Source organism: Chanodichthys erythropterus, chromosome 20 (assembly GCF_024489055.1).
Source record: "Chanodichthys erythropterus isolate Z2021 chromosome 20, ASM2448905v1, whole genome shotgun sequence".
Taxonomy (NCBI): Eukaryota; Metazoa; Chordata; class Actinopteri; order Cypriniformes; family Xenocyprididae; genus Chanodichthys; species Chanodichthys erythropterus.
This window is the reverse complement of record NC_090240.1, coordinates 21,813,377-21,831,426: the sequence shown is the minus strand read 5'-3', so window position 1 is coordinate 21,831,426 and position 18,050 is coordinate 21,813,377. Positions and strand designations below refer to the sequence as shown.

General features: G+C 37.8%; 1 protein-coding gene across 5 annotated transcripts; it reads right to left on the bottom strand.

The window, feature by feature from the left end:
* Window positions 1-217: 217 nt before the first annotated feature.
* larp4aa (La ribonucleoprotein 4Aa) lies at window positions 218-18,009 on the bottom strand. Of its 5 annotated transcripts, none has more exons than XM_067370800.1 (17): window positions 17,388-18,009; window positions 12,925-13,051; window positions 11,464-11,607; window positions 11,209-11,296; window positions 10,952-11,088; window positions 10,758-10,861; window positions 10,542-10,652; window positions 10,403-10,456; window positions 10,110-10,322; window positions 9,207-9,310; window positions 8,535-8,576; window positions 7,486-7,698; window positions 7,286-7,337; window positions 7,032-7,190; window positions 6,824-6,945; window positions 5,416-5,608; window positions 218-3,311 (listed from the first exon to the last, which is right to left on the bottom strand). In XM_067370800.1, the coding sequence occupies exons 1-17, from the start codon at window positions 17,499-17,501 to the stop codon at window positions 2,925-2,927; spliced, it is 2,364 nt and encodes a 787-aa protein (XP_067226901.1). In that variant the 5' UTR covers window positions 17,502-18,009; the 3' UTR covers window positions 218-2,924. The 5 variants fall into 5 exon arrangements, with proteins under 5 accessions (XP_067226901.1, XP_067226899.1, XP_067226900.1 ...); XM_067370798.1 differs by having other exon boundaries at window positions 6,824-6,948; window positions 17,388-18,007; XM_067370799.1 differs by having other exon boundaries at window positions 6,824-6,948; window positions 7,486-7,695; window positions 17,388-18,006.
* Between the last annotated feature and the right edge of the window lie 41 nt (window positions 18,010-18,050).

The window sequence follows — 18,050 nt, the reverse complement described above, 5'->3', positions numbered from 1 at the left end:
CCCATCTAGATTCAAGTAACTGTTTAGCTTCAGTGGGCAACCAGTCTTTGGCTACAGGATGATATGGCTTCGATAGTGTGTGATAATGAAATTAAAACTAAGTAATGAACCTTTTTTTTAGGGAAAATAAGTAAATCAATGATCCGTAAATGTTCTTACTGACAAATGTTTTAACCAGACAAAACACAAAACAGTTCGACAACATAAAGTGGAAATGATGCAGCAAACAAACCAGTCAAGTGTAAGGCCAAAACAAAATAATTTATTTTCTTTTTGTGACATTTTATGCAGACAGCTAGAATTTAGTGTCTCACTTCAATCCATTGTTATATAATTCTTCCCTTTGCCACACCAACCCCTAAATCAATTAACAGTAATAACCCAAACATTAAAGAGCAATTTGCTATTTTCTGTAGATTTTTGCAAGCCTGTCAACATCAATATCATTACCTTATGCTCCTAGTATAATTTCACATTACATAACAATAAGTTTTTTTTAAACAAGTTAGTGCATTTCATTATCCTAAACCACTAGCTGCTCATATTCATTAATGAAAACAAGAAAAAAAAAAGCCCCAGTGATTTGTTATTTACCGCATTACTAAGCCTCTAGTAAATGCATCAAGTATTTTCTCTGCTGAAATCTCCAAGAAAAAAAAAAAAAATTATACAAATATGTTAAATGTGACTATCTCCCAATTTTTTTTTTTTTTTGTACATAGTCATGATAAACTTACAGGAGACAGGGGGTTGCATGGGGGATGGACAGCAGAATTAAAATAAATTAAAAATCAATTTTTTAAAAGCAATACTTTACAATGAATTGAACAGCAATACTGTATCCTCCTGATTAAACGTTCAAATAACAGCACCAATTCACCACAGCACTTTTTTTGTAGTGAATGCATCCCTGCTATTCATAATCCCAACTTAGTCACTATCAGGTACCATCTACCAAAGCAACTGTCAATTTCTATTTACCCAAACACACGCCACCCCATCAAAAAGAACACGCTGACATTGGCATAGCAATGAGGACAGTCACGGTACAATAGCAAAGCTATAAGAAACCTTGCAGCAATCATTAAGAGGATTTTGCACAGATATTGCCATTTATCCAACAGTCAAAACGCTCTGTTTAGGGAAGAAATGTAGTTGTTTAAATAAGGGGTGTGTATTACAATTCATGGAGGACACATTCAGGTGATACCAAGCATCTAACATTCAATTCTCCTTTAAATCTCATCTCCTTGAAACTATAAAACAGCATTAAACGACCAAATTGGAAGTTCATACAAATGTGAGACCAGAAATGAATTTAAGTGACAGGAATGAGATGAGACATGTCACCCCTGAGCCAGATAACCCACTCTGGGCATTAAATTTGCACATAAATCATCATAAAAATGATTTCAAGAGACCAGTACTGCTGATTTGGTTTTCGAATGACCAATAGGTGATAAACTCTGGATTTCTTTCACTGAAACACAAGGAGGTGATGGTGATAAATGTGCCTTAAGAAAAAAATCACTTTGATATAACAGTGGTAACCATAATTTATCATCAACAATAATGGATAGAAACTTTCAGACCTGCTTGACCTATCATCATCATTATAACCAACAGCTCCATCCAATTAAATCAACTCTGAAGATACTGATTATGAAAACAGGAAACCCTTTAAATCAGAAACAATCCACTTAAATGATCATGATTCTCGACTCTGCCTTGCATTAGCCCAAACCACCATCAACTTGTTGTAAACATAGCATGACTGATAATCAGGATATTTGAGCATGCTCAAAGCAGTCCAGGAAGAAGAATGCACAAAAACAAAACGGACAAATCTGAGATGACACAAAGTTCATGAGTGCCTATGTACCTGACTGTTAAAGTTATCATTCACAGGCTGTTGGTTACTCAAACTAACTACAAAAACAATGACAAATCACATTTAAATTATTAAAAAAAAAAAAAAAAAAAAAAAAAAAAAAAAAACCACCCATCAGCAAATCAGTGACAAAACAGCATCATAATTGGCAGGCTTTGACTTCATGAAGTGACAGTAGGCTATATATTTTTAATCATTAACAAGGCTCCAAAATTGATCGTAAGTAAATCCGAGTGCCCATTACTGAGTTAATCACGAGCTACAGTATGTCAAGCAAACTAATGCAAAACTCCAGACCAAATCGCACTGTCAGCCCTAAAGATACTTGTGAAATAATCCACTCTCAAGCACGCGCCACATATTCTACACGGGATCTAGTTCCCAGATGAATCGGCTCTAAAGCAAACCACATCCTTCCAAACAAATGTTCATTTACACGGTCAAACTACCCCAGGGGTCGAACGGCCAGTGTCCTGTGATTGCGAATGAAGCAACCGAAAAACGAAAGAAAAGAAAAAGATGAATCATTGCATGTCAAAGTGATATCTTTGTATAGGTACATGACATCGTTTATGCATGTTCCTTTTCTTAGTGCATATGCTCTTTGCAGACCACCATCAGGGCCATCAGACCGCCCACTTTCACACCTCTCTCGAGCAGGGCTAAGAGAGGCCACCCTCGTTTCAAAAAGAAAAAAAAAAAATTCACATGGATTTACATTCTGAAGGGACATTGTCAAGTTAGAAGCATAAAATGTTTTTTTTTTCCTATTTGATGGCGTCCTTCAGCAAGCAACAACTGCTTCCAATTTCTGATGCCCATTTTTGCCTGGATACCCCAGTCTGTGCATTGTCACTTCATGAGACTTTTTCCTCTGGAAGTGCTCCAGGCAGGAGAGGTGAATACCATTTTAAATTTTGACTTTTATATCATATTTCATCTCTTTATATATATTTATATATATATTTACATATATATCTTATATATATGTGTGTGTAAATATTCATACATTAAGGATTTCTGTTCAGAGTCTTTACTTTGGCGATATGGGGGGGATGTTCTGCTCTTTTCCAGTGTGTCTGGAACCTCCCTGGGGGGAACCGCGATGGCCGAAAGGAGGGCGTCTCTGCTGCTCTCGTAGCTTGAAACCCCCCGTACTGGTTCTGGGGGGTCCGTTGCTGCGAGAAAAGCCCTGGGAGTCACGGGCCGGCCGGCCCTCCCTGGCCTTGCAGTTGCCCCCCGTTTCCTGAGGCCGATCCTGTTTGTTTGCAGGGCTGGAGGGCTGCTCCTCCACCTTGTTGACACGCAGCTCTCTCAGAGGCTGTGCACTTGCGTTGTTGGGGCTGGAAGTGGATGCTGGAGGAGGGGGATCCTTAGGTGGTCGCTGACATACTTCAGCGTAACTAAGTTTGCGAGGTTCCTGAAGAGCAGAGGAGAACAGTTAGAAGAAGGTTTCTCACTTAGCATTAGCCTTCTGGGAGACGCATTTGATCGACGTATTCAAGGATGGGTTAGAAAGCTGTTGCATGTAAAAATGTCTTAAAGACTTAATCTATGTCTGTTTTAGGTTTGAGGTAGATGGATGGGGGGGGTTGATATAATATTTGTCCATGTAAAAAAATGGAAGGGAAAATTAAAAACTGAATTAAGCAAATTAATAAAAACACATTGCTGTTGGAAAAAAATAAAATAAAAATAAAAAAAATAGTCCTCTTGGATGAAAAAAAAAAAAAAAAAAAGTGTATTTAAAAATAATATTAATTTTACAGATCAACAGTAAAAATTACAAAACATATTTATGACCGACTTAATTTCTTTGCTTTTAAATGTTTAACCATAGAGGATTTTTATATTTATTTATACTATTAACATTATATTGTAATATTTCATAAATCGTACTATTACACATGTGCACATATTACACAGCTTTGGTAAGCATTCTTTCAAAAACAAAAAATATAGCATGCCCCAGACTTTTGAATGGTACTGTACATTGATAATATGTTTGATTAATTAGCTAAAAATACAAATATTTTTCCTGAAAAAAAAATTAATAATAATAATAATAATATAATTATTATTTTATATATATATATATATATATATATATATATATATATATATATATATATATATATATATATATATATATATATATATATATATATATATATATATATATATATATATATATATATATATATATGGGCTGGGCGATGTATCGAATGCTTTTGTCACGCGCATTTCTTCAGTAAAGCCGGTTCCCTGATTGCCGCTAAATCGCCATCAACTGCTTTCAAATGAAGCGGCATTTAATAGACAGAGCCGTAGTTCACTGATAATACACGCAATATCTCGTTCAATATAGATATGTATCGCCGTCGATATTGAACGCGATATTGCGTGTCTTATCAGTGAACTACGGCTCTGTCTATTAAATGCCGCTTCATTTGAAAGCAGGTGATGGCGATTTAGCGGTAATCAGGGAACCGGCTTTACTGAAGAAATTATATATATATATATATATATATGAGTGCTTCCCACTAGGGCTGTCAAAACGTATTTTTATTTATTGAAATTAATTTTATTTACAAACAGCATATTACATTTAATTACATACTAATTATGCATTATTATGCAATGTAAATTATGCAAAAATACAGCATTTAAATGGTTCTCCTTTCCCTATGTACTCCTTGCTGTCATATAGTGTCCCTCAGTGAATGGGACACAGATTTTACTAGTAAAATTTATATAATGAATAATATATGTGTCAAATAATGTTCTTAGTCTTTTCTTCCTGTGGGGGAGACTACAATAATTTACTATGAATTAAATGGAAATCAAATTAAATACAATTTATTGAGCAACCAAAATACCAATAATGCCCAAAAGAAAAAAAAAAAATCTTAGCGTGTGACTTTTAATTATAAACAAGCCCGAAATACACAGGGACTCTTATTTTGAAATGTCTGTACTATTGCAGGCTGATCCTTCAGATTCTTACAACCATATATATTTCATTAGCAATCGCTTGGCATAAATCTGCGCTTTTCATCGATTGAGAATCACTTTGAAGCAGTCTGAAGCGCAAGCTTGTAGAACGAGCACCGCCTTGTGACTTTGCAAAATGCAGCGCCCATGGGAATGTCAGCGGAAGAAAACAGTTCTGACTGTTTTCAGAAAAAAGCTCAAGCATTTTCACTTGATGTGCGAGAAACAATGGGGTTTCATTCTCGTGTTAGAGGTTCATTGGTCCATTTTCCTGGTTGTATTTGCACCGCCTGATATGAACTATAAAGTGATGTAAGCTGCGCGTGTTGTTGTGACTTATTTTGACGGCACGGAGAATGCCGGAGCCTGAGCACAAAGTGCTCACATTTTTATCCTTAACTCTAGAGGTCTATCTATCGTTTTCCATGTTTGTAGAGTGTAAACAGGCTATAAGCGGCGTGTGTTCTGGCCTTTTAAAAAAAATGGCCATTCTAAATTTAATCATCAGTCTGAAGGAAGCTATAACTCACCAGTGCCGGGGTGCTGGAGGGGTTGGTGTTAGATTGAGGGGCTGCAGGCGTAGCCGAGCTGGGCTGAAGCTTTGGACCAGGTGCTGTTGGGACAGGGGTGGGCAGCACGGCTGCGACAGGAGCAGAGGTCACAGACGTCTCTTTATAGACTGGAGGCTCCACATTCTCTGGTTTCTTCTCCAGGTGGTTGGAGCTACAAAACACAAGTAGCAAAACTCAAACCAGAGATATTCACGAGTCTTTTATCTGGAGTCCGAGTCAAGTCTGAAGTCTTTAAGCTGGAGTCCGAGTCGAGTCTCGAGTCATTAAAAAAAAAAAAAAAAACCTCTCATAATCAAATCCTAGTTTATCTTTGTTGTATCATATAGAAAAATATCTTTCTATAATCCGTTTTATTTAAAATTAAGATCCTATGATGTAAGGGATAACGTACATCCAGTTTTTTTTTGCTTTATAATCCATTACAATGTACAAAACAGTCGTCCTGGCAACACGAGAAGTCATTTTCAATACAGTCGCTAAGTGGACACAAGATGGCGGCAGTGAGTCACGGTTTGTTATACAGCTTCGTTGTTATAGACGACAGTCATTATCAGAATATATCAAACTTCGGAATGTTTCAATAGAAAACTCTACACATGCTGATTGTGATACGTTAAAATATGAGCTTTAATTATTAAATGGATTAACATCTCTTTCTATCTCTCTCTCTCTTATGGACACACATTAAGAAATAGAAAAGCTGCAAATAATACGAAGATTGATAAAACGTAGTGCTAGGTTTAAAGTCTACATTTTTTTTGTTTTGTTCATATTTTAACAGGCTGGCAATTCAAAAGAGCCATGCAGCTACACCACAGTATAATAGCTAGCTGCGTGAGTTAATGTGACTAACCTTTGTGGATGCAATGTCTCATAAAATTTGATGATGTTGTTCCGGTGTCTTTGTTTTCCCACATTCTGTGCATCTAGTCGATCTGACGTGATAATAAACCCAAACGAAAGAACATATGGCATGGTGGCTCCCGTCATGTTGCATGGGACTCTTATTATGACATTTCAGAGTTTATGCGCAGGAACATACGTAATCAAAGTGTATGGCAAGAGTCCAATCTACCCCGACACGGAAGGAAATATATGTGACGCAGATATTATAAAACCATTTAAACAACACATTCTTTATTTACTATATCAGTAGTTAAGGGTAAAAGACTTGAGTCGTTTTTAAAATATTCCGACTCTTTTGTGCCGAGTCGAGTCAAGTCTGAAGTCATTTCAGGTCGAGTCCGAGTCTGAAGTCTGTTAAAATGCGACTCGAGTCCGAGTCTCTAACTCGAGTGCCCATCTCTGACTCAAACACTGATAGAAATAAGTTTTAGAATGCCGGTCATTTGTAACAATCGCTTACCTGGAGGTGACAGGATCAGGAACGTGAGCAGACATCTTGGCTACAGGCTGGGTGGGCCTGGAGACAGTCTCCTCTGAAGCTGGGCCCGCGGGACTCACAGCAGACTCTTTGCTTGAATCCTGCTGCTGGAGACAAACAAAACAACAAGCAATGAACAAAACAAAACCAATCAAAGTGATGTGAAAATGCTATTATCTTAGCAACAAACCTTTTCCCTATTCAGGCCCCGTACAACATCAGAGAGGCGGTTCTCCAGCACAGGCTCCCCCTGCGGACTGGCAGAGCAGCCAGGCAGTGGAGGGAAGTTGGAGGCGGCCAGGTCGAATTTGGGGGGCGGTACCTTCACTTGAGACAAGGGAACTGGTCTCTGTGCAAATAAATAAGAAAAAAAAAAAAAAAATTGAGAAGGCATATATAGAAAGAGGTCTTAATTGTAAACAGCAACACAAAAACAAAAATTACAGTTGTGCGATCATCTTCTCGCCGCCTTCGAGTGCCTCTGTATGTTGTTCTCCTGAAACAAAAGATTAACACAATTAAAATGTGCAATCAGAATGAATTTAAATTAAAATGAAACTCCAAAAAGTTGAAACACTCTACACTAGTTTGAGACTAAACTAAAATAAAACTAACTAAATGATTAAAAGGAAAACCTGACAAACCTTCCACGTCCTGCCATGGTGCCATCATCAGTTAGATCGTTGGAAACTAGGTGTGGAAAAGATGAGTTGAGCTCGGTGGAGGACAGCACAGGCCCACCACTTGAGGGAGGCTGGGGACTGTGCAGGCCAGACAGTCCATCCACAAGAGCCACCGGGGACACAGTGGAAGAGAGTCCATCATTAGCCCTCGTCTGAGGCTTTACATGGTTCCTACTCGAAAAGAAGAAACAAAAGCCCACATGAGATTTGCTTCTCCTTGTCTCTCCTGTCCACACAAATTTTTTTTTTTTTTTACCAAAAATATACAAGTGCGGATGTAGATGATGGTCTTTCAAGTTACAAGCAGCATGCAATGGTTCCAAAACAAAAATGGAAAAATAATTTTTCCTGCCAGTGAGCTTACAGTAGTATCCGACCCAATTTTTTTTTTTTTTTTTTTTTTTGTTTATTGTCTGCACTGCAGTAAACCCACTTCAGGCATTTAAATTAAGGCTGTAAATCAATTAAAATGTCAACGTTTTATAGTTAACACATTTTTAATAAGTTTAATGCAAAACTGCATGCACTACAATTTAATTGAATCATGCTATCTCTGACAGCCCTTAATTAAATGTTTCTTTAAATTAATAAGAGACCAATGTTTGAACACTGCTCAAGTGAAGCATTCAACATAAAAAGCTGTTAGTGTGATGATTTGAGCACCAATATTGTAAAAATAAACAAAAGAAAATGTTAGTTTATGAAATTACTACAAATGCATGAGTGAAATAGAAGCACTGATAAAGGAAGAGTAATTCTATTTTTGACAGAGGTTGCATAATATGCATTTTGTGTGATTGAAAGATGGTTTGGATTAAGTCGATAATCATTGTAGAGTGTCGCCCCATTAATTTATTCTCTTCCTACAACCCTCCTCAACTCATTTTGTCAGTCAACCAGCTGGAGACAAAATGTGAACACCAAAGCTGGTATTTTAGCTGTCTGTAGAGGACAGTAAGAATGGCTTGATGATTGTTGATACATGATATTTGAAGTTTTTGAAGTTGTACCTGAAGGCATTTATTACATTCTTTCTTGAATAGAGTGGAACACTGTGGGAACAGTAAAAAAAATGTCAAAGTGATCTACTGTGTCTGCCTACATTCTTACACTACAGAAAAAAAAACTTTACTTGAATAAAACTTACTTCTTGAAACAAATAAATATGGGAAATGCAAATTTTAGATTTCTTTTTCCTTCACAGTAAAGTGCAACAGTGCCTGCCCACTTTTTTTAGTGACTGTTCCCAGAAGTAATTTTTCCATTCATTTTTTTTTTTTAAGTTACAGTCCAAATCATGAACCAAACCAACCAGAAATAAATTGAATCATAACATCACAAACACTGATTTGAAACAAATGTATTTGAATGTAGGTAATGTAGATTTCACCAGGAAGTCCAAAACTAAACAAAAAAAAAAAAAGCTGAAAAAACGTAGGCTGATGGCTTCAACAAAATCATATACCGCTGATTAACAACCTCACAGCTTACAGTTGGTTTGTCTTTAAAGGTTTATAAATTATCCTTAAAAAAATCATACCCCACCCACCACCCATGGAGAAAATTAAAGGGATTTTTACTTTCCAGAAACTGACTGTTCATTCTTTAGTGAGGTTAGAGCTATACAGATAATTAATGCAAAATAAACAGGTGGTAAAATGAAAGTGCCTAACTTAACCTACCGGTTCCTGCTGAAGGGACGGCTAAGGTTTAGAGAATTTGAGCCAGTTTTGTAGTGTCCAGGTGAGCCAAATCCATTGACGAAACCACTGTTGGGAAAAGGTGCCTGTGGAAAACACAGCATGTCACTTAAAGTACTCCTATAATGCTATTTTAAAAGGTTCCTCCTACAATAGGTTTATACACATCAAAATTGTGTATATATTTAAAAAAAATAAATAAAATAAAAAAAAGTGATTCTCAATCTCCACCTCATTTCTAAAAAGAAAAAAAAAAAAGTTTGTTCGAAGATTCAGTCTCTCTAAACCCTTCCTTTCCGTGAGCCTACTCTGCTCTGGCTAGCCAATTGTGACTGGTCTACCACTTACAGCATGCAGAGTGTTCCTCAGCGCTTGATAAACAGTGATAAAAAGAGTAACGATGGAGTCGGTTTTTCCATACCAATTCCAGCGCGAGTACTCATCCTTTTGAAAGGCATGCAAAGTGGATTCGCAGCGCAGAATCTCTTCTCGACAAGTTGACATTGACAACACTAACCAAACTATTCCAGGTCAGAGCTAGAACTACAGTGTTTGAGGGTGAAGTAGACGTTGTTCATGTGTAGCCAATGAAGACCAAAGGCTGGCATTATGCAAATTTGTTACATTGCTACGCAGGTATGTAACAGAATGTGAGACTGGAATTGCTGAGGACTCATTTCAGCAGAATCAATTCTTTGTTTAAAGAGAGACAACTTTAATTTGTTGTGAACTTTGATCTTTAAAACTTCACAGACCTTTTACATTCACAAAGAGCTATATTACAAAGTAGGTATTAGGTAATACTCAAAAAAAGCATAATAGGGGCACTTTAAAATATAAAAACATTGTATCAGGTGTATCCTTAGTCAAAATAACGAGTCTTACCAAGGGAGTCTCAAAGTATGGAGTAGGAGATGGCGTCCAAGTAGGAGGTACTATGCTGTAGAGTGGGTACTGCTGCTGGGGGCTGTAAACAGGCTGCATGAAGAGTGGGGAGCTGTACTGTGACTGAGTGTGAGATTGCTGAGGATACACACTGCAGTCCAGGTTGCGGTAACCATTCTTCGCAAAGAATGTGTTGATGGCTTTTATTCTGGCCTGAGAATAGGAAATGCAAAAAGTTAAGAACCCATCTGACAAACAAATTTAATGTAAACACATTTTTGTATAGAACTTACCATGATTGGTTTTCCCTGAAATGTCTTCACTTCTTCCCTTAAATATCTGTATGCCTGGATGGAGGCAAAATAAAAAATTAGTTTCAAATCCAAGGGCAAGCAATTTGTTGAATCTCCAAATAATAGCAGAAATTCATACCTGTTGAGCATCTGTGTCTGATTGGAATGTAATGTACCAGTTGTTGTTGTGTGCAAACTCCACGCTTATTACCTTGGGACAGTTGTCATTCTTGAACAAGGCTTCCACTTCCTGGTGAGAAAAAACAAACATTCACACACACAAATATATGAGAGGAATTGAATGATATACAAAATATCCCAAGCTTCTATTTCTTGATAATATATTTTTTTTTACCTCAACAGGTGTTGTTTCAGGGACTTCTCGCAGAATGATAATGCAACGCTTGTGATTTGGCCGTACTTTTTCCCCTTTTTCATCAACTTGGACCATAGGAGATGCTGTGGGCGGTCAGAGCAATATTAATTGTGTACTTTGACTAAATAAAAATAAATTCGAGTACAGATGTTAAATGCAAAACAGGCACGTACATCTCAGGACATCCAAGATGAGGTCCATGTCAGTTGTGAGGACCTTGATTCCTTCCATGCTGGCAATAGTCCAAATGGGGACAAACTGGTCACTGTCCATTTGAGATATTAGGTAAAGATCCTTAGATAAGTTCTCCCTGTGGGATGAAAGAGGAGCATCAGTAAATGCAGCTGATTGGAGGAGAGTGGCTGTAAAGTGCTGTTTACTTAGCTGCATTAAATTGAAAGCTTACATCGCATTATAGGCCAGCACTTACCTGGAGAAACAGAACTCCAATTCTTTTTTGAGAGACTCACGCAAAGTCTCTTCAGAGACGGGCTGTTCCTCAGGGAGTTTGGACTCCACTGCATGGAAACAATGTGCGTAAACATTAAAAGTAATTAAGTGGGTGGCACATGTTTGCTAACTGAAAAAAATCAATAAAAGATAGCAGTGATGGATTTAAGCCATTTATCTTGCCAACATGCGCATCTGAACTGCATCATATTTTACAATTATGAACATCACATACCATTAGTTCCTGTAGTGCGCTCACAAACCGGGAAGCTTTGGTCAGGGGGGTCCATACCATTCACCACCCCTACTACAGTACCAGAAGTGCTGTTGTCCTCGAGAGTGGAGAAGCCAGGTGTGTACTGTTTACCTACAGTGGTATCTAAGTGAATGCGGAAACAAATGAAAGATAAATTAAAAAAAATTATACAAATATGTATATATTTGCATTTACTTATTTATTCATCTCTTTCATTTGTTTTTGAAACCTTTGTAGGATGTCAAAAGAATTTTGCCAATCTGTAGCATTTCAGCAAATGTTTTGTCACTACCGTTCAAAGTTTGGGACTAGAAATAATTTTACTCAGTAAGGATGCATTAAATTGGTCAAATGACCACAAAGACAATTTTAATGTTAACTGTTTAGATTTTAAAGCCGTTCTTTTGAACCATATATTCAAAGGTCTCCATAAAGATTTAGAAATTAAGAACTTGGCACCAAATCAGCATATCAGAATGATTTCTGAAGGATCATGTGACCCTGAAGACTAGAGTAATAGACGCCGAATAATCAGCTTTACCATTGCAGGAATACTTCCTTGATTTTAGAGACAAGGATTAAGCTAGTCCTAGACTAAAATGCATGTTTGAGCTGTTTTAACTGAAAGTAACTTGTTCTGACACATCCTAAAATTTGCCAAAGCCATTGTTTTGTCTCAAGATGCACACCAGTAATGTTTTTTTATAGGTCACTTTCATAAAAGCTACCAAGATGTCCTAACTGAACTAAGGGCCTAATCCTGGCTTAGTCTAAGTCCTGTCTGTGAAACCGGGCCATTATATTTTATAATATATTAAAACATAAGTTATTTTACATTATAATATTCTACAAAATTAGTGTTTTTATGAAATTAACAGCCTTGGTGAACATGGGAACCTTTTTTTCAAAAACATAAAAAAAAAAAAAAAAAAAACACTTGTTAGTTTAAGGCCTGGTTTCACAGACAGAACTTAGATTAAGCCAGGATTAGACCTTAGTTCAATTACGACATTTAAGTCATTTTTTTAAAACCTTGCCTTAGGGAAAAAAAAAAAAAAAAAAAAAAAAAACATTACTGGTGTGCATCTTGAGACAAAACAGTGGCACCGACATATTTTAAGATATGTCAGTGAAAGTTGATTTCAGTTAAAACAGCTCAAATATGCATTTTAATCTGGGACTAGCCTTAAACCTTAAACCAGGAGTATATGTACTATGAAAAGTGCTAACATTTCAAAACACATTTAATTAAACTAAATGGATGGAATGGAATTATAAAAAGTAAAAAGGCTAATTATCTATAACCTTTTATCTCCCAAAACTAACAGTCTAACAGTAAAAGATACCACCAAATTATAGATTACGGTCTTTTGGTTAGCACATATGCTCGGACACACTGCACAGTGATTAAGATTAAGAATGTACGAAAATTTAATTTACCTTCAGCCGTATTGTTCTGGGACCAGGGGGAGGCCACAGTGCCATCCACAGGAGCTTCATTTTGTGTTGCAGGAATCTCCTGCCACACCTTGGCATTAGGGTTCAGACCAGCTCCTTTAGCAGTGACCTAATACAATAGAAGGGAAAAGCAATGAAATCATTAAAATGGAAGATTTGTTTTAAAGTATTCAAGAAACATTTTATAATAAAAGCATGTTTAGTTTAGAGGATCTTGACAACCTTCATTCAAGGGCCTTTAAGACTGATTTTAATAATTTAGGTCTCTTTCTATAGACATGGCGTCTATAACGCTTCCTGTGTCGTTCCCATGACACTAAAGTTTGTTTATGTGGTCTTGAGTGACACTAAGAGCGATGACAGATGAGCCCACCTAAAGGATTAGTTCACTTTCTAATTAAAATTCTGATAATTTACTCACCACCATGTCATCCAAGATGTTTATGTCTTTCAGTCGAAAAGAAATGAAGGTTTTTAATGAAAACATTCCAGGATTTTTCTCCTTATAGTGGACTTCATTGGCCTCCAAACAGTTGAAGGTCAAAATTACAGTTTCATTGCAGCTTCAAAGGGCTTAAAATGATAACAGACGAGGAATAAGGTTCTTATTTAGCAAAACAACTGCTCATTTTCTTAAAAAAATAAACATAAGTTAACAATAAATGCTCATCTTGAACTAGCTCTCTTCTTCTCTATTTGAATTCTAGCAGTGCGGACACTGCTAAGTGTATTACTGCCCTCCACAGGTCAAAGTTTGAACTAATTGTTAAATACTTGCACTAGCATATTGTATATGACAATTTAGTTCAAACTTTGACCTGTTGAGGGCAGTAATACACTTAGTAGTGTCCGCACTACTGGAATTCAAATAGAGAAGAAGAAGAGAGCTATAAAAAAAATGTATAAAACTAATTTTTTTTTAGAAAATGAGCGATGGTTTCTCTAGATAAGACCCTTATTTCTCATCTGGGATCATGTAGAACGCTTTGAAGCTGCACTTGCACTGAAACTGTAATTTTGACCTTCAAGCGTTTGGGCTCCATTGAAGTCCACTATATGGAGAAAAATCCTGGAATGTTTTCATCAAAAACCTTAATTTCTTTTCGACTGAAGAAAGAAAGACATGAACATCTTGGATGACATGGGGGTGAGTAAATTATCAGGAAATTTTAATTAGAAAGTGAACTAATCCCTTTCACCTGTGCTTCCTTGACACCACTTCACCTCCCCTCAAGAGCAACTTAAAATGCCCACAGAAAAAGCCAAATACTTAACCAGACATGAAAGATGGTACTTCAGCCAAAGATAATAATTTGAAAATCTTTAACATACCCCAACACATATACTGGGACCTTTCTCACAGATATATATACTGTGCAGGGTTTTCTCTTTGCAGCATATGCTAACACATTTAGTTCAGTTTCTCCTCTCAAAAAAAAAAAAAAAAAAGAGACGAATGTAAAGGACCAGTAGGTTTTGTTGGGAGAATGGACTAAACTTCATCCTCAGTCACCACCTTCAGTCAATACATATAAGGTGAGCAGAAGCACATGGGCTCACATCTACAATGCACAAATGGCCAAAACTACCATTTTACCCATTGGTCACAAGTTCTTTCAATCAAGAGAGTTTCTGCAACAGAGCTTCAGTCTTTCTCTGCCGGTGCGTCCTGCTGCCAGGCAGGGAAAGACTGACTGTTTATGTTCAAACTTGCCGGACAGTAACATTTCATCCTAACAACAGACAGCTTTCACAGGACGAGCTGATATCTGGTACAGCAGCACAATGGCGAGTGCGATTTTGCTTTTAAATAACAGTTGAATAAATAAATACATGCATTTTAGACAGGACCTGGCCAGATAGTCTGTAGGTTTCTTCTCCAATTTCCACCTACAAAAAAAATAAGCTAAAGAATTTAGATTTGCATGTCACAAAGCCGGTCTGGAACAGCATATGCGAGTAAAGCAGAGCATTTCGGCTCCAGCTCTACTCCGGGTTTTACAATTTTCACTCCCCCCCCCACACACATCATCATGAAGTGACAGAAAACACTGTTGTAATAACAGGTCATTAACATTTTTCATTCTATTTTAACACTGTGGAAAACCAAACTTTAAAAAGATCTGACATACACAAACTTAACCCTTAAAGGATTAGTTCACTTTCAAATTAAAATTTCCTGATAATTTACTCACCCCCATGTCATCCAAGATGTTCATGTCTTTCTTTCTTCAGTCGAAAAGAAATTAAGGGTTTTGATGAAAACATTCCAGGATTTCTCTCCATATAGTGGCCTTCAATGGAGCCCAAACGGTTGAAGGTCAAAATTACAGTTCACAGCGATCCCAGACGAGAAATAAGGGTCTTATCTAGAGAACCTATCGCTCATTTTCTATAAAAATTATAAGTTTTAACCATAAATGAATCTTGAACTAGCTCTCTTCTTGTATATTTTTATTTTCCAGTAGTGTAGACACTGCTAGGTGTATTACTGCCCTCCACAGGTCAAAGTTTGAACTAAATTGTCATATTCAATATGCTAGTGCAAGTATATAACAATTAGTTCAAACTTTAACCTGTGGAGAGCAGTAACACACTTAGCCGTGTCTACACTGCCGGGATTCAAATAAAGAAGAAGAGAGCTAGTTCAAGATGAGCATTTATTGTTAAAACTTATATATTTATTTTTATTTTTTTTAGAAAATTAGTGATTGTTTGTCTAGATAAGAACCTTATTCCTCGTCTGGGATCACCAATGAACTGCAATGAAACTGTCATTTTGACCTTCAATCATTTGGGCTCCATTGAAGTCCACCATATGGAGAAATATCCTGGAATGTTTTCATCAAAAAACTTAATTTATTTTCGACTGAAGAAAGAAAGAAAGACATGAACATCTTGGATGACATGAGGGTGAGTAAATTAATCAGGAAATTTTAATTTGAAAATGAACTAATCCTTTAAAATGAAGGTACTGAAGCAGGTGCAATGTAAAAGGTTCCCATGCGTACATTTATTACACGTTTAGTATTTTGGCTACAAATTGTGCACCCAAAATAATTCATACCTGCTCATTTCACATGGCCACGGGGGCGCCATTGGGAGCAGCCACCTGCTTCCTAACCTTCATCCTCCACATAAACTATCAAAAACAGCTGTTAAGCTTTGTGCGCCTGTAACGCAAATAACACTAAAAGACCCTCTAGGATACTAGGATTAAGTGTTTCTGGAGGATGTCAGACAGAAGAAGAGATCATTTCAAGTCACTCTCTGAAAAACAGTTGCTACGGGTCCTCCCAAACTGAAGTGCAGGAAATGTTTGGTATATTTAAGAGAAGAACGTCGGCTCACAACAACTAGGCAAGCTGAAGCATACATTTGCTAATTATTACTCGGAAAACCATATAAACTTTACAAGTAAATGTTATAATCATATTATTTGGAGTTAGTCTGGTTTAACTCCGTGAGCTCACGTGTGTCATATGACTGCGTGAATAAGCTTATGAAAGCAGGCCGCTGAATGGATGTTGCCGAATTACAGCGGGATTTACTCTTGAATTTGACTAAAATCAGTGTCCTTAAGCCAAAGTGTACATTCATTTATAACAAACAAACTGCTAAAATGTATCTTCGCTAGCATGCGGGCTAATTTAGACTGTTAACTCATGACACGCTCAACAGTCTTAAAGGGCCAGTTACCCAAAAATGTAAATTCTGTCGTGTCAAGCTTCCTTAAACACAACCAACCTTTAGTGTTGTAAAGAATTAAGTTTATTGCCACATCAGCTTAGCAGGCTTTTTCATGGCAAATACAGATTCAACAAACAGCACAAACCATAAAACGACTAAACAGTTAGGTATAAACAACTCTATAAAAGATTCTGCAAATGCAGTTTGTGATAAAAACAAAAAAGGCTAATGTTTCCATCTTACAAAACAAACATTTTCAAAAACAAAACCTTATATTGGCTAGGATGTGAGGGACTGACAGCCTCAGTCTCCATTCACTTTCATCGCATCTTATTTTTCCCAGTGGAAGCGAATAGGGATTGCTGCTGTCATTCATCTTTTGTGTTCATGTGGGTTTTGACCAACACCAATGTGAGGAGAATTCCGTTTTTTGGGTAAACTGTCGTCTGTGTGTGCGCGACACAGCAATCTTAAAACCACAAACATAATGCAAAGTTCAGCCGCAGATTAGAAATGGCTTTTGTAAGCGAGCCAACTAAGAGATTAATGAATCATCCTGTCAATTGACAACAAGAAGCGTCTTTAACAACATGGCCAGCTTGCAATTTAGGTGATGTCAGAGCTTGCGAGCTGTGTGAACCGACCGATGGCCTTATATAGCGAGCGATCATACTTCCTATGACCCTATTTTTAAGAAGGGCAACGGCCAGAGACCGATCGTCCTGTTTGGGAGGGGTGAAGAGGCCCCGACTTACCATGACGCCTGAGTCTCCCCCGGTCCCGGGTGTGATCTCGTCCTCCCCACGGGTTTTTGGTCCCGGCTCAGCCTCCTCCTGCAGCTGCGGCTCTCCGCCCTGGTCTGAACTCATCGGCCGCTCCTGGCTCACCGCGCCTCCGTCGGTCTCTCCCTGCCCCCCTCGACTCACCCTTTTTGCCGATCAAGTAGTTTGCTAATACACCAGGATACGCACAGATGACGGTCCGGTTGAAGAAGCTGAATTTATTGAGTGCTCGGTAATGAAAGCTCAGAGCGCGAGCTGGCTAGCCACCGAATGGGCTAGTTCTCCTGCTAGCTAGCTGGCTAGCTATCAATGCATCGACAAATACGGCGCAGGCTCCGACGTTTGGCAACCGACGGGTGGAAATGACAGCGCAAGCGCCGAAAATAGCAAATTCGTTCCAAACGCGCCTTCCTCACGATTTACACAAACGCCAGGGCCATAGGACACATTCCCAAACGGGCGACCGAAGCGGACACAGGGGACACGCACCTTACTAATGAGTAGGCAGACATTAACACAGTCCGCCACCGTCCCACACTCCTCAGCGACCTCTTGATATCCTCTGAAGTTGATCTGCTCAGCTTCCGGTTGGAGCAATGGCTGACAGCAGGCTGTCTGCCAAAATAAAAGTACTTT

Excerpts from the sequence above, each read along its gene's own strand:
- larp4aa (XM_067370798.1), bottom strand. The coding sequence starts at position 17,501 with ATGAGTTCAGACCAGGGCGGAGAGCCGCAGCTGCAGGAGGAGGCTGAG. Across the intron at positions 13,052-17,387 it reads GGGGAGACTCAGGCGTCATG|GTCACTGCTAAAGGAGCTGG; the intron begins GTAAGTCGGGGC and ends CTATTGTATTAG. Across the intron at positions 3,312-5,415 it reads CCTCCAGCACCCCGGCACTG|GAACCTCGCAAACTTAGTTA; the intron begins GTGAGTTATAGC and ends TCTGCTCTTCAG.